This window comes from Euprymna scolopes, chromosome 28 (assembly GCF_053919585.1).
Source record: "Euprymna scolopes isolate OS-2025 chromosome 28, ASM5391958v1, whole genome shotgun sequence".
Classification (NCBI taxonomy): Eukaryota; Metazoa; Mollusca; class Cephalopoda; order Sepiida; family Sepiolidae; genus Euprymna; species Euprymna scolopes.
Window position 1 is genome coordinate 1,758,932 of NC_136509.1, and position 18,177 is coordinate 1,777,108.

The 18,177-nt window shown below is 31.6% G+C and overlaps 1 protein-coding gene across 1 annotated transcript in view; it reads left to right on the top strand.

Moving 5' to 3' along the window:
• Positions 1-18,177, top strand: part of LOC145249342 (homeobox protein orthopedia-like) — a 108,803-nt gene that overhangs the window by 21,532 nt on the left and 69,094 nt on the right. Inside the window, exon 2 of the mRNA XM_080110919.1 lies at positions 2,312-2,760. Coding sequence (XP_079967045.1) covers positions 2,312-2,760 — 449 coding nt within the window. The remainder of the gene's footprint in view (positions 1-2,311; positions 2,761-18,177) is intronic.

The following is an 18,177-nucleotide window of genomic DNA, read 5'->3' on the forward strand; positions in this document are numbered from 1 at the left end:
TAAGAGCTGCCTTAAGGAAAAGTGCTTTCCGACTCCCTGGAAGATCTCATCAGTTTGCTCTGCATTTAAGAATTCAGGCGATAAGTCATCTCCCTCTCAGTACAGACCAATAAGTCTCCTGTGTGTTATGAGTAAGTTGCTGGAATCCATATTAAATAGAGAAATAGTCAACCACCTCAGCAGGAATAACCTTCTAAGTGACACACAATATGGTTTCCGCTCTGCAAGATCTACCGCAGATGTGCCGACGGTTATATCCCACAAGATTAGTGAATCTCTTGACAAAGGCTTCCTTTCTAGGGCAATTGCTCTTGACATATCAAAGGCCTTCGACAAGGTATGGCATAAGCGTCTACTTCACAAGATTTCCAGCTACGGTATAACTGGAAATGTTTTCTCAATCATTAAATCATTTCTCTCCGATAGGCTCATAAGAGTACTGGTAGATGGACAAAAATCGGAGGCCTGCAATATAAATGCTGGAGTCCCTCAGGGGTCAATCCTAGGCCCAACTCTCTTTCTGATCTACATCAATGACCTCCTTAAACACATACTTAAATCATTCGTTGACATCTATGCTGATGACACGACCATCTACGGCAACACATCAAAGGCTGTAAATGACAAAATTCTCTCGGATTCTCTCTCCTCTGATCTCGAGCGCGTGGTTCAGTGGGGGAAGATGTGTGGTTACCTTTAATGCATCCAAAACCAAACTCCTATCCTTACATCATCAACGCTCTGATCCCCTATCTGGCATCAATTGTGATGGATGGCTCTCGTCTGGGAGAGGCGCCGTGTTTTGAAAAGCTTCTGGGTTTGACCTTTACTCCTGATCTGAAATGGAACACGTACATCAAGTCTGTTGCCAAGGTCGCTGGAAAGATGGTGGGATCCTTCTACCGCTCCAGAAGATATCTCACTACTGATGCAATTCTCTATCTATATAAAAGCCAAGTACGTCCAAGGATGGAATACTGTTGACATATCTGGGCAGGAGCTGCTAAAACAGCCTATCCAGCCTTGACAGAGTACAAAATAGACTTCGTGGCTTAGTGGGGGATGCCCTTTTCTCTACCCTGCAACCTCTCTCCCACAGAAGAGACGTTGCGAGCCTATCCTTGTTTTATCGTTATTTCCATGGCAGGTGCTCGTCTGAACTCCAATCTCTGGTCCCCCTTCGCCAATCTTTCATGAAAAACACCCTTCTAGCCGAATCCACTGTGAAAAATTTCCCCCACTCTTTATCTGTGCCTAAATCAAAACGTGGATTCCATGAACAAAGCTTCTCTCTTAGAACTGCACGCCTGTGGAACTCTGTTCCTTCTGCCTGCTTCCCACCGGACTACAACTTGGATGTGTTCAAGTCCAATGTTAACAAATTCCTAATGAACCGCCCCCTTAAGTAAACACTTCATCAAATCTCCACACTAACGTAATGTACTTGCAATAACCCTTATCCCTGAGTGGCTTCCGGGCCTTGATAAGTGGTGATCACTGTGTAAAAAAAAAAATCTCTGTTGCTATTTATGGGGACGGTTCAACAAGAACTTGTTTACATCGGACTTGAAAGCTACTATGTTGTTTTCAACCGGGAACAAACTAGCGGAATAGTGTTTCACATGCGCGCAGTTCTGGGAAAGAAGCTTTGTTTATGGAATCTGCGTTTTGATGTAGGCACAGATAGAGAAATTGATTTTCCCGTTCCCTGTCAAATCATGAGTAACAATCTTATTTTATGACGTTTCTGAATTTTTGAGATGAGGATTAGTTATTTATATTATTATTCGCAAGGACCGTAGCGCAGTGGTTAGAATACTGGGAAAAATCAATTGTAAACTGATATTCTCCTGAAGGTTGAAGGTTCAATCCTCAGTGTGGGCGACCGAAAAATACATTTTCAAATTACTTAGGACCTCTATCCAGTCATGACTGAGAGGACAAGAGTGCGCTAACCCCTGAAGTAAATAAAGGGTTCCGCTCAAAATTCCGACCAAATTTCCGAATTCGACAGAAACATTCCCGAGTTCGACAAGATACATCTGAAGAAGGTCGGGGGTTATATAGATCGAAATGTTGTGAATATCACACTCAAGAACAGTAGTCTTATGAATAATAATACAATCCTATTTTAGTTTTCTTTTATGTACTTATAAACATATTTCCCCTTATTGGTATGTTTCTTCCCTCTGTTTTACTTGCCAATATTGGGAGAGGACGTCGATAGTATCTAAACTTAAATCCCTTGTAAATAATACAATAAGCATTTATTGGTATTGCATTTCATGTTTATTATTTCTTTGTCTTGTAGATGTGAGCCGTATATCTTTTGACCACCATTCGGCCAAAAGACATGATGTGCCCTCCACAGTGCTGTGTGAACTACTCTCTACCGTTCCAGGTATCCGCGACCCAAGCCATGACCTCCTATCGCAGACTCAGCTCAAAGACCATAGCAAAGAGGAAAACCAGCTGAAATCGGCCGGGATCAACAGCGGCCGAACGGATCAGACACAGCCGTCGGTGAACGGGACGAACCAAGGAAATGGCGGAAGTGGAGGTGGGGGAGGCAATGTGAACAGTGGCGGAAACTGCAGTCAGGACTTGGAGAAGTCTGCTAAACAGAAACGCCACCGCACTCGTTTCACGCCTGCGCAGTTGAATGAACTTGAAAGGAGCTTCGCTAAGACGCATTACCCTGATATATTCATGCGCGAAGAACTAGCCTTGAGGATTGGTTTAACGGAATCACGTGTTCAGGTAAGAAGAATCAATAAAGATTGAATATAAATAATATAATATTGTATATATAATTTAATTTTATAAATAATATTATATTATAAATAATTTAAGATAAATAATATTATATTATAAATAATTTAAGATGAATAATATTATATTATATATAATTTAATATTGTAAATAATATTATATTATAAATAATTTAAGATGAATAATATTATATTATATATAATTTAATATTGTAAATAATATTATATTATATATAATTTAATATTATAAATAATATAATATTATATATAATTTAATATAAATAATATATTATATATAATTTAATATTTTTTAATATTATAAATAATATTCTATTATATATAATTTAATATTATAAATAATATAATATTATATATATTTTAATATTATATATAATATAATATTATATATAATTTAATATAAATAATATTATATTATATATATTTTAATATTATATATAATATAATATTATATATACTTTAATATTATAAATTATATAATATTATATATAATTTAATATAAATAACATTATATATAATTTAATATTATAAATAATATTATATTATATATAATTTAATATAAATAATATAATATTATATATAATTTAATATTATAAATAATATTATATTATATATATTTTAATATAAATAATATTATATTATATATATTTTAATATTATATATAATATAATATTATATATACTTTAATATTATAAATTATATAATATTATATATAATTTAATATAAATAACATTATATATAATTTAATATTATAAATAATATTATATATAATTTAATATAAATAATATAATATTATATATAATTTAATATTATAAATAATAGTATATTATATATAATTTAATATTATAAATAATATAATATTATATATAATTTAATATAAATAATATAGTATTATATATAATTTAATATTATGAATGATAATTCAATATTATAAATAGTAAAATATCATAAACAATATAATATTATATATAATTTAATATTATAATAATATAATTAAATATTATAAACAATATAATATTATAAATAATATTATAAATAATATATTATAAATAATATAATATTATAAATAATATAATATTATAAATAATATAATATTGTATATAATATTATATATATATATATTATTATATATTGAACTCGGAGATCTTTCTATTGAACTGGAAATTCCGTGCAGATTATGGAGTTTCACAAGATATACTTGAAAGCGATTGGCGGTTACATTTGCCGAAACGTTATGAAAAAAAGAAACGAATGAGAACAGTAGTCCTAAGAATGCAAATAATACGAATTCAATATTTGTTTAGTTTTTTCTTTTCATATTTATGTATTTTCAGTCAGACTCATGGCGAGTTCTATATATTCTTGTTATCGATCAAATCTGCGAGTAAAATGAATCTAATGCGTTTCATAAAAAAACAAAAATACTTTTTGGCTGAGGAATTAGAATCCGGAGTATGAGCTAGGAGATTCTTTGAGAATACACCATAAAAAAGAAATGGATGCATGCCAACAAATTATTTATTTTTTATCAACCATTTCTTTTTTGGACTAATGCATTATCGTGCTGAATATGTAGAGTAAAAATGATATAAGCCTGTAAAATTGCTATAAAAATTGATACTGGTTATTCGACCTAGAAAACTACAGTCAGGAAAACACCAGACAAAAATAACCATAAGTAACAGAAAAAATGTAGAAAGAAAAACCGTAGTAGTAAGTGGAATATACAAAACCAGACTTCGAGGAAGGGAAAATGGCAATAAAAGAAGAAACGTGACCATAGAAAAGACTACACCATTAAAAAATAGAAGCAAAAAAGTATTTAATAAAAAAGAAGATAAACGTTAAAAAAGAAACAAATCTGTTTAAATGCTTGAATCGACAAAATAGTTAAGATGGCGGACATCATGGCGGGAGGCAATTCGTTTCCGAGAAGTTATCTCCAGGGGCGAAAGTGCGAGCCAAAATGGATCTTCTTCTCGGACGGCGGATGGCAAATCGTGCACGCCACTGTGTGGTGGCAGAATACCAATCAGATATATGTGCGCGTCAGGGTGGGACCTTGGGGACAACGTTGGGGATAAGATTACAGTGGATGCGTCAACACGTCGATGGCTCTATTACCTAGTGTGAAATCTTCAGTCCTTATGTCCTGCTTGCAGGCTCAACCATCGCTATAAATCTTGTTTTTCTGCTTTGCCTCTTGGCCGTTTCAGTTGTTCGTCTTCCCCTTTTAAACCTTTGTAGTTTCCTGGCGTTGTTCTTGGCTTAGTCTACACTTTTGATATCCCTCTCTTCTCAGTGGTTTTATTTCTGCAGATTTTATCTTTGAGGTCGGTTCGATGGTCTGTCATACGATTTTTCTTTCGAAATCGCTTATGAAAGTTCAATCACCTCAAGTGTTGTATTGTTTAAATATAAACAAATGCAATTTCTTTTATTTGTTAGGTTTACATTAGATCTTTCCCCGAACAGTCATGCTTAATTTTGAAAAAAATATTTAAATACTTTATAGTCAATATTTGTCAAAATCTATGTCACTTGTAACAATGGTGTCGTAAATATATGTCGTAAATATATGTCATAATTATGTGCCGTGAATATATATCGTAAATATATGTCGAAAATATTGTTGCGTTGTTGAATGTATATGTAGTTTTCTAGCTTCGCTTCAAATGCTTGCTAAAATCATAGATACACACCGGCAATTATTTTGTTACTTTCTGAAAATCAACACAGAGGCAAATTTAAAAGTATAAGTTTTATTTACAATTTAGCTTCTTGTTCATTTACAAAGATATATATATATATCTTCTTCTCTTCTCTATTCTTTCTCTTCTTCTTCTTCTTCTTCTTCTTCTTCTATCTTCTATCTTCTTCTTCTCTTCTCTTTCTTCTATCTATCTATTCTATCTATCTTCTTCTATATAAATAAAATAAACTCATTTTTTCCCGCGGATTTTGACCTTAATAGGATTAAAAATCAAGATATTTCATGCAAATATAATATGCACAAACGGCAGAACAATATCTGAGGTGTGTTATAGGCTTATTATTTCTCAAATTCCTCGATAATCTTAGATTTCTATACTTTTTCTGCTGAGAAGTCACGGCCAAAATCGGTTAAGATCAATGGAAGTGGTAAAATATTTTCTCTCTAATAAATTCCTCCTCCCCCTGCCACCACTTAACACCGTTTGGGGATCGTTCACAAGGAACAGTTGAGAAGAGAACACCGGTTTGGCTTCGTAGTTCTTTCATGTGAAGTTATTTAAAATCACTAAACTAAGCTGCAGTGCTCTGTGGCGTAGTGGTTAGCGTGCTGGACAATTCACATTATATTTTCACGTTCGCGCCGACCTACCGTAGTCGTTTTTTTTTTGTTTTTTTTTCCTAAACAACTGGAATGGACTTTTCTTGGTGGCCGAACTGTTAACGTTGCAGATGTTTTTTTTTGTTTTTTTTCACACTTTATTTTCCTACTTTTACTCATGACTCCGGGTTTGATCCTTCCTAGTTACCTACCATAACATTTTTTAAAACTCCCCCCCGTCCCGGAAACAAACACTCGGGCAACGCCGGGTACCCCCGCTAGTATATATATATATATATATATATATATATATATATATATATATATATATATAGAGAGAGAGAGAGAGAGAGAGAGAGGGGGGCACGTTAGTTGTAAGGTATTAGTTGTGTGTGGCTTGACGACAGAGATATGTTTTATGTTATTTACACTCGCCGCCGTCTCTGCACTTTTCTGTTTTATTTTTCTCTTATATAATCATAAATCGATATTCCTGGAATGGTAAACATCAAAATACCAAATTCTATTTTTCTATTTTGCATTGCGCAATTCATAACTTCTAACTTTGGAATGTAAACAGTTCTTTGTTTTCGTGATAAGTACAATTCTGTTCATTTTTATGTGACACAGAAATGTAGATCAACTCCATCTGGAATGTGCGTGTGTTCACTCCTCTGCTTTCAAATGTGCGTCGCCACGTCTCTATATCCAACAATATGAGTTCGATCAATTTAAGTGTTGCGTTGTTTAAATATAAACACATGCGATTTTTTTTTGTTTGTCAGGCTAAAATTTGAAATTAAATTTTCCTCGAGCTGTCATGCTTAAGTTTGAAAAAGTATTTACCCTACTCTGCCATGATTAACTTTGAAATAGTATTTTTGTTGGTCTGTCATATCTTAAATTTGGAATGATAATATCGTGAGCTTTTCCTGTTTAAGCTTGAAATATCATTTTTGTCGGTCTGTCACGTTTAAGGTAAAAAGAGCATTTTAGTGATGGGAAGATTCAATGATTTTCCAATTCCGATACAATTCCCGATTCCGTACTAAATTCCCGATTCCGATACAATTACAGATTCCGATAACGATTTATTTTTTTTATTAATCTCTAAATATTTAACTATAAAGTAGTTACTTTTTCATGTTAAATGTGCGTATATGATTTCAAACGTAAAAACACACTACTGGGGTTGATCTATAGATTTGAGTTTCACTGGTATTAACAGTTTAAAAATCAATAACTGGTTATTATTTTATCATTACTACCAGCAGTGGAAGATGTTGTTTTAAACAAAATCAAATAAAAAGGTAATTAAAGAAATCGTTTTTGGCATCGGAAAATATGCATAATTTTCTTCCAATTTCTATGCCGATTCCGATACCCTCCAAACCCTAGATTTTTCTGATTCTCAATTCCGACTTATCGTCCCAACACTATAGCATTTACGTTACCTTAATGCAGTGAGATTTGGAATAGTATTTTTGTCGGTCTGTCACGCTTATATTTGAAATAGCATTACGTTTAAATTAGTGTTTGATCTACTATGGTTAACTTTCAAATTGCATTTTCGTCGATCTGTCATAGCTTGAATCTGAAATAGTATTTCGTGGGTTAATCTGATATTGGTCTGTCACATTTAAGGTTAAAGCAACATTTACGTTGGTCTGCGACACTTTGAAAGTTTGAAATAGCATTTTTGTCGGCCTGCCACGCTTAAGTTTAAAATTGCATTTAAGTTGGTCTTATACACGTCAGTATGAAATAACGCTTTCATCAGTTTGTCACGCTTAAGTATGAATTCACATTTATTTTGACCTGTTAAATCTAATTTTGGAATAGCATTGTTGTCGGTCACACTGGACTTTAGAATCACATTTACATTTACCTGTCACGCTTAAAATCGCATTTACGTTAATTTGATACACTTTTGTTTCAAATATAATTTGATACACTTTTGTTTCAAATATAATTTCAACGTAAAACGCGGAGATTGAATGGACGCATTTTAAGAATGAATCCGTCTTTACGTTTTTGTTAAATTCCTTTTCTTTTTTTTTCTCTCATTTGAATAAAGTGAAGTAAATTGTCACGAATTAATAGCGAACAAATAAAATTAGAATTAAATAATAATAAAAAAAAACCCTACAAAACAGGGAACGAGGTCGAGGAATGTAAACGAAAGAAAAATGGTTGCTACAACAACCATCAAAATTTCCTCAACTCGCTATCAGTGCCTAAATCTAAACGCAAATTTCATGAACAAAGTGTATTTTCTTAGAACTGCCCACTCGTAGAACTGCGTTCTGCTGACCTACTTTCCAGCTGATTACATGGTCGCCTTCAAGTCAGATGTAAACAAGTTCTTGATGAGCCGTCCCCCCCCCCTAAATAACCCATTTCTACTCCATTTTCACTAATAACTATTAGTACGCTGTTTTCCCGGTGACTCTTATCCTCGAATGGTCTTCGGTCCTTGATAAGTGGTAACTTTTATGTAAGAAAACGAAAAAAATGGTGATAAGATAGGACAGAGATACAAAAAGGATAAATGACCATAAAACGTTACTAATAAAAAGAAAAATAAACACAAAACAAAAGCGAAAAAGAGTCAAACAAGATCAATAAGTCAGTTGAGGAAGAAATCAATTTCTTCACTGGTTTTGTTTTTCTTTCAAGTCTCCTTTACTTTTTTTTCTTTCGAATATTTTCTTTCCTGTTCACATTTTTTTTTTCTTCTAAAATTTCGTTTATTCTTTGAGTCTCCTTTTCTATCCTCCTTGTATCCTTTGCTTTTTTCCTTCGTGTCTCCTTTTCTTTTTTAAATCCTTGTCTCCTTTGCTTTTTTCATCGTGTCTATTGCCTTTTCCTTTGTGTCTCATTTTTTCCTTCGTGTCTCCTTTGCCTTTTTTTTTTACGTTTCATTTGCTATTTCCTTTGCGTTCCTTTTAATTTTTTCTTTGAAGTCTGGTCTTATTTTTTCGTTCTTGTTTCGTTTACGTTATCCCTTCCAATTTTCTTTTTCTTCTTGTATTTCGCATCACTTTGTCTTTTTCCCCTTTAGTGTCTTCTATTTTTTATCAAGTCGATTTTTTTTTCGAGTCTACTTTTCTTTCTATTCTCATGTCACCTATTTGCTTTTTGCTGTATAGTCTCCTTTTCAGTTTCCTTTTGTGTATTCGTCTTCTTTTTCTTTCTGTGTCACCTTGTATTTTTATGTCTCCTTTTTCTTGCGTGTCTCCGTTTTCCCATTGTTCTCCTATTTTCTCTCAAGTATTCTGTTCGTTTTCGCATTTTATTTTTATTTTTTTTATATGAATCTTTCTTTTATTCTTTTGTATAAATAAAACAGTAGATGTTTATGTGTGTTTTTCTACTTGTCTGTCTGTGTGTAAATATTTAGCCTATAAACTACTGGCCACATAACTCTGAACTTAACATGAAAATAGTATTCATACAGCAAGGATAATTTATAACGAGTAAAATCTTTGTTTGGATGGATAAATAGTACATACAGACATATATCGGAAATTTGAAATGCAAACTGTTCGTTTCAACTTTACTTCTCCCTGCGCATGCGCAAATTTAATTTACTTCTTCAAGTTGTTTAATATTAAATTTTTATGCCTGTCTTTTGATAACTACATCAGTAGGAGATGTGACTGGAGCGCTAAATGTTTTTAAACCCCTTAGCAACCGTTTTTTCGGATGAAAACGACTTAAGCTGTTTTCCACCTGTCTTAATAACCTATATACCGATTTTCAATTTCAAAATTCGTTGAGTTAGAAAATGTCCTCACACACATTCTCACTTTTACACACATATTGATAAATATAGTTATGATTTCTAAAGTTATTAAAAATATTACTCGAGTATCATCCGCTAGAATGGAAACCAGAACGTTTGTCGTGCAAACGTTAGTCGTTATTTACCTCTTCAGTGTAATTACCGTCTGAATTACGGACCGATTGATGCGAAAAGTTAAAAATTAAGCGACTGTGAGCTATGAATGTTTAATTTTGCGCATGCGCAAAAATATCAGCAGGACTAATGTTTTATTCGACTTATCCTGTTTTGTTTGCGATTTGGACCCCTTAACGACAGTTTTTGCTCGTTAAAAACTAAATGAAAAGTGTGCTACAGGTCCAAATACCCTCTATATTAATTTTCCACTTTGTGGATAAAATATACAGAGAGGGGTTTGGTAGAGACTCTTCGCACACACTGACAAAATTATACACACACAAACACATACACACAAACACACACACATATATATATTTATGAGAGAGAGAGGGAGGGGGAGAGGAAGAGAGAGAAACATTTCCGTGTGCTTAGACATTTTCATATAAAATTCTACGTAATTATGCAGAATGTAGGAACTATGCATAACTAGAATTCAACTTAATTGTGAAATAGAACCAACCAGCAAATAGGAAACATAAAAAATGAATAATTAATTAACGCTCGTTTTTGAAAGGAATATGCAAATTAGTTAACCTTCATGTGGTCGTTCACATATCCATGACTGAGTATATTGTTCGTTTTAATAATTTTTAAATAGAAAATGTAGGCTTTTAATATAAATGTCAGAGCGAGAGAAAAACCACAACTTTATTGGTATATAAATAAATATAAATATATGATCATATACCTATGTAAGGTTTATAAATAAATATAAATATATTAGTATATACCTGTGTAAGGTGCGTAGAAGAGAACCGCAGGAAAGTGATCGATTAAAAAAAATATTAAAATAAGAACTTTATATTTATTTATGTATGTGTTGCAGAAGATCAGAAAAAGCATCGGTACTGTCGGTTTTAAATCCTCCTCCCAAAGAAAGGAGTCCAATCTCTGGTCACCTATGTCAGACTCTCTTCTGTCTTTGTTTTTCTATTTCCCCGGAAATAGGCATTTTTCAAAACTGCTCATTGTTTATATTGTTTTTTTTTTTAACTCTGCTCGAAACCCGAAGTTTATAATTAAGGTCACATAGTTAACTAATTTTATCAATTAAGGAAATAAGAAAAAATACATATATTTCATTCAACCACTCATATATCGGAAATATTCCAGGAAAACAAATTAATAAAAAATAAAACAAAAGGGATTAAAAAATTAAAACTGAGATCGAAATTTGTAAACAACACAGAGTTTCATGTATCGTGCGAGACACCATTTCCGGGAAGACAGATATAAACAGTAGGTGGGGTGGGATGGGATCTCCGATATAGGCGATCATATATTGATCCTCTTTGTTTTGGATTTGAAACCGACGGTACTAATGTTTTTTCTAATCCTCTGTAACACACACACACACACGTATATATATATATATATATGGCCGTCTGTAGCTTCCTCAGACTTTTGTAGAAAGTCTGAGGAAGCTACAGACGGCCAAAAAACGGCCGAGTAGCTGAAACAATAATGTAACTTAACAGAAAGATACGGTAATAAAAATAAAACGCATATATATATATATATATATATATATATATATATATATATATATATATATACTTAATTTACTCACATAAAATTACTATACGAAAGTATAGATTTATGCGTAAACTTTAAGTATTTACTTCAAAAGTGCTCAATACGTAGGTAGAGCTAGTTAGTAAGTTATAAAATGTATATGGCGATTAAGCTACACTGAATATATTTAGCCTGGATATTTAGTTTCTTGGTCTGTTTTATATCTTGGTAAGTGTTTTTTTTAATGTTAGTTTATGTAGAAATATATATGTGTACACATCTATTAAACTGTAGAAGAATCCCAACAACTATTAAACTGTAGAAGAGAAATAGCAAACAACTGTGTTCACAAGATAAAATTTACTCTAGGATAGCGATACAAAATAGTTTTAAAACTAACAAAAACAATAGAAAATAAACAAATAAATAAATTAAATAAGCATGAATATACATAAACGATCACACATATATGTATGCATATATATATGTATATATATGTGCATATATGTGTGTACGCATATATATTTATATATAAACTAACATTAAAAAACACTAACCTAGATTTAAAACAGATCAAGAAACTAAATATCCAGGCTAAATAGAGCACACACAAAAGAACAGGTTAACCAGAGGTCAAATAGGTCTTTGTCCGATAAATGCATGCTCATTGGCTGATAGGAAGGGCACATTGGATACTAGAAAGATGATTGGCTAACTAAAATCTCAATAGAAGATGCGCATATAAAAACGACAAACAACCACAGAATTCGCGCATAAACCTGAAGAGTCCTAGAGTGGATGAAACGCGGAATATTCAGTGTAGCTTAATCGCCATATGCATTTTATAACTTACAATATATATATATATATATACTCACACACATATATATATATATACACACATATATATATACATAGAGAGAAATAGAGAGAGAGAAAGAGAGAGAGAGACAGAGAGAGAGAATAATGAAAAGGAAGAAGATACAGATTAGAACAAGATGTACATAAAAGATAATGTGTCAATGTGTAAAGAATTGCTGCAATCTATTACATGTACCTGCAGCTGACTAAAAGATTAAAGGCAACATAACAATAATACTGATTTATAATAATAATAATAATAATAATAATAATAATAATAATAATAATAATAATAACAACAACAACAACAATACTAACAACAATAATAATAATAATAATAATAATAATAATAATAATAAGAAGAAGAAGAAGAAGAAGAAGAAGAATCGGCTTGTCTTTCTTCAAGTTAACTACCCCATAAGGTGTATATCAATAACATACTGAATTTTCAAGAGTCTACAACAATTTTACATGCTTGTACAAAAAAGTCTGGAGACTTATTGAAGGCACCTCGTACATTAATTTTATTATTGTTGTTGTTGTTGTTGTTGTTGTTATTATTATTATTATTATTATTATTATTATTAGTATTATTATTATTATTATTATTAGTATTATTATTATTAGTATTATTATTATTATTATTAGTATTATTATTATTATTATTATTATTAGTATTATTATTATTATTAGAATTATTATTATTATTATTAGTAGTAGTAGTAGTATTATTATTATTATTATTAGTATTATTATTAGTATTATTATTAGTATTATTATTATTATTAGTATTATTATTATTAGTATTATTATTATTATTATTATTAGTAGTATTAGTATTAGTATTAGTATTATTATTAGTATTATTATTAGTATTATTATTATTATTATTATTATTATTATTATTAGTATTATTATTATTGTTGTTGTTGTTGTTGGTGTTGTTATTATTATTATTATTATTATTAGTAGTAGTAGTAGTAGTAGTAGTATTATTGTTGTTGTTGTTGTTATTATTATTATTATTATTATTATTAGTAGTAGTAGTAGTAGTAGTAGTAGTAGTAGTAGTAGTAGTTAGGGCGTATCTTATTGAGGTAAAACGCGTATTTGGAATGGACGCTTCTTACGAACGTTCATTTTTATTTCATGATGCCATGCTAACGACAGGAAGCACATCACATCTTTCCCAATGCGCCAACGGAACGACTGTTCTTGTTCTCAAGGGAGTAACACGTAAAATTATTGATTATAAACAAGAAGCGGCTGTTAATGGTTCCATGGTTAAGTTTGAAAAACAGGGCGCTCCCTGATCAGCTGCGATGTTCAACAATCTTGCAGTTCACTCTGAAGTCGTGTTTGTAGTGCGGCTAAGAAAGAGTTTTCACAGATTAAAAGCCGGTTTCGACAATTCAAAAAGAACAAACTGTTAAATGCCCGTCCGACTGTAAAATGAATATTTAAGCCCATAAAAACGACAATTAAAACGCGGCACAGTACATATTACGAGTTGATCGTGCCATAAAGCGATTGGGCTTTTCGATTCATAATATGGCGTAGTCACCTCTTTTTCTTTAGTTCAATTTTGCCCATCACATCAAAATTCTTCTGTATTTCCTCTCACATGAAAACCCTGTCTCTCTTTATTTATATTCTCTCTCTCTCTTTATCTCTTTATCTATCTATCTACCTACTCTCTCCCCCACCTTTGCTTTTTCTGTTTGTCTCTCTTTCTTTCTACTTTCTATCTTCCTCTCTTTCTCTTTCTCCCCCCTCTCTCTCTCCCTCCCCACTCTCTGTTCTCCAAACGCTCATAACGAGACTTTCAGTAATTATAGCGGCCCTTTATAATCTTAATGAGAACTTAACGAGGGTTGGGGAAGAAGTGATGAAATCGATATATGACTAGCGGTCATTTTACATCAAGCATTCTTATCTAGCGGAACTTCCTTTCTTTCTTAAGTTGGGCCAGCGCCTTTTCTTCTCCATTTACGTCGCCTTTATGTTTTTTTTTTCCTACGTATTTTTAATCTTTTTTTTTCTTATACTTTTTCTACGTATTCTTTTAGTTATTTTTTCTTTTTCGTTTTTTTTTCTACATTCTCTTGTTTTTTTGTTTTTTTTTTACTTCTTTTGCGTATTTTTCTACTAATTGTTTTCATCATAACGTCTTTTTCTTCTTCTTTGTCTGAAACCTCATCTTTGTCTACGTCTTATTTTTTTATATTATTATTTCTGTGTCCATTTCTTCTTCTACGTCTTTATTTGCTTTTTCCTCTTCCTTTTCCGTATTGATTCTCCTATGTCCTCCTCTTTTTTATTATTATTCTTCCTTCTTTTCCTTTTTCTACCTTGGCTTCTTTTCCTATTTCCTCTGCTTCTTTTTCTTCTTTTTCTAGTTCTTATTTCTAATTGTTTTTCTCTTCTTCTTCTTCTTCTTCTTCTTCTATTATTATTTTTATTATTATTATTATTATTGTTATTACATCTAATATAACAATTATCACTCCATCCTCTCTTTCTGTTTCTTAAAGTCCACCATTATTGTTGATGCTATCACACCTAATATAACACTAAACGATGCATGGAAGAAACCAATTGAGCGAAAACGCTAGACGCTAAAATTCAAACAGAAAATAATATATAAATAATAGTGAAAAGCACGACTCAACATAATATTCAGTGAACATGCAGAGGGTGTGTGATGATCTGAATTGATACCATCACGGTTTATGGGTGTGACTTTTGGATCTATTGAATTAATTTACGTATTAATATTTTTGAGAAAGTAATGAAACCGCAATTTAGCCTTCTCTAGATATGTTTAAGCTAGCAACTTATGTTCAATGGATGGCATACAATAAATCGTTTACAATGTGATTCCTTATTAAACAGGAATTGAAGTACTGTTACTTTTAATTCTTATATATATATATATATATATATATATATATATATATATATATATATATATATATATATATATATAGTATTGGGAGTTTTTAACCATTAAAACTATTAAAAATATTTAATTTTTATATTTTTTATCATTCGTTGGAAAACTAGTTAGTCAGTAAGTTATTTAATCACCTGCAATCACTGCATCAACTTGCTTTCTTGAATTCACAATAGTCCTAATGTTAATTTAAGGGATCATCAGTTGTGTTTTACAGTGTTTTACACACACACACACACACACACACACATATATATATTATTATTATTATTATTGGACAGCATTTTTTCTCTTATACATGTTTCATTGAACAGCTGGGATAATTCTTGTTTGTTTTTCTTGAGATTCGTTTTTTCCTTTCGTCGAGCCAATGTTCGACCGTTCTGTTCGAGTGCCGAAAGAAACTTGTTATAGTCGCGACATTTTCAACTTCCATGAGTCGTCTGCAGGCGAGTGTTGCATTAAAAATTGCATTTAGTGAATCCATTGAAATCATTTAAAATCGTTAAAAGTACTTACGCTTGCACTCCGTCTTATATTGAGTCTGATTGATGGTCGATTTTTATGCAAAGAAGTAAAGGGTCCATGATTAGAAGGCGCAGGTTACAATATGAGACAGCAAAAATGACGATGTGTCCTATTAATATGTTTCTTTTTACACTAGAACAAATGGAGTAAAAAACGTATCGCAAGAAAAACAAAGAGGAATCATATATATATATATATATATATATATATATATATATGTATGTATGTATATATATATAGAGAGAGAGAGAGACAGACAGACAGACAGAGAGACAGATAGACAGAGACAGACAGACAGAAATAGAAATCTATAGATAGATATAAAGTTAAGAAGTAAGAATTAAGTTTATAAGCCGAAAGCTCCTGTAAATTTTAAGAGAATATTATTAATATTAATATAGTAATTCCAACCAAATAAAAAAGCTCAATACAACCAAAATAAGGAATAGAGCTTGATATAAAAGAACACAATTAAACACTGTAAGTTATAATTTACCAGAATTTATTGGTTGACAGGATACTCCAAAATAATTATTAAGATTTCCTTAATCCGTGGTGTTTCAAAGAATGCGTTCTTTTCACTAGAGGAAAGATATTAGTAAATGGATATGATAACGAAACTACGAATTTGCTAGCACTGGCATGAATTGAAATTGCATTATTTGACAACTTGTCATATATGCAAAAATGTTCATGAATTGAAAAACATAAAATAAAAATGCAAATGAAAGGATATGCAGTTGTTAGGTTGTTCCAAAAGACGAATTGGTCATAAAAATCAATGTTCTTATGAGATATAGTCTAAGTGATCCAAATTATAAATCCAAAATGAGCGCAATACAATTAATCTATCGAAAAAGCCAGTTTGCATGCTATCAAGGAATAACATTTTTTTTTCCAAGCGTTAAAGTCTTTTTAATTAGATACGGAGCAACTTTTTTTTTTCAATTCATGACTTTTTTGCGCATATGATTAATTTTCATATAATGCAGTTTCAATTTATGCCAATACCAGCAAATTCATAGCTCCGCTATAATAATTATTTGCGTACATCTTCTCTCTGATGAAAAGTACGAATTTCTTTGAAACACCGCGGATTAAGGAAATCTAATATTTCTTTTAGAGTATCCCGTCGAACAATTAATTTTGTAAATTATAATTTACAGTCCTTAATTGTGTTCATATATCTCTATCTATCTATCTATCTATCTATCTATCTATCTATCTCGCGCTCTCTCTCTCTCTCTCTCTCTCTCTCTCTATATATATATATATATATATATATATAATACCTCGGAATAATACAAATCATGATTTCCATAGAAAGTGCTCGATTGAGCTTTAATCTATGGTCCCTCTGCAAAACATTTACAACAAAGATTCGTTTAGCTACATCCATTGCAATTTCTTCTATTCTCTATGTATGCCTAAAACTAAACGCAATTCCACGAACACAGTTTCTTTCCTAGAGATATCCACTTGTGGAACTCTTTACTGCGTGGGTGCTTCTCAGCGAGCTACAACATCGTCGTTTTTACGTCCAATGTTAACAATGTTAACAAATTGTCGTTAAGCCGTAAGTAGTTGCAATAAAGTGGAATTTGGTTATTTCTTAAATAACCAAATTCCACTTTATTGCAACTACTATCCATTAACACGGTGTTTTCTCACCGACTACTTGACATTCATTGAACCTTATCCTTGAGTGACATTCGTTTCTTAATAAATGGTGATTAAAAAGCAGAAATATGCGTTTTTTACTAGCGGGTCATCGCTTATTAAGGCCCAAAGTCCACTCGATGATAAGGATTTGTGAGTGTCGGGTAGACTGTGAGACAACACCATGATGATCAGTAATGGTGGAATTTTAGTGGTATTGATGATTTAACAGAATATATCAACAAGAACTTATTTATATTAGACTTGAAAACTACTATGTTATAGTCAGCTTGGAAGTAGCCCCACAATATTGTGTCCCAAAGACGGTCAGTTTTAGAAAAAAAAAATTTCCTCGTGGAAATTTCAGTTCATTTTAGTATTGACAGTTGTTGTAGAGAGACGAATATTTGTTGCGAATGTTTGGCAAGGCGGGGACCATAGAATGGCATTAAAATAACAATAGAGCGGAAATAAACTCGCAACATCTCTTCTGTAAGGAAGTGGAAATAAAGAGGCGGAAGTATCAGATTTCACAAACCGTTTTGTATCTTGTCAAGGCGGCAAATAGTATTCTTCCTCAGATGTGGCA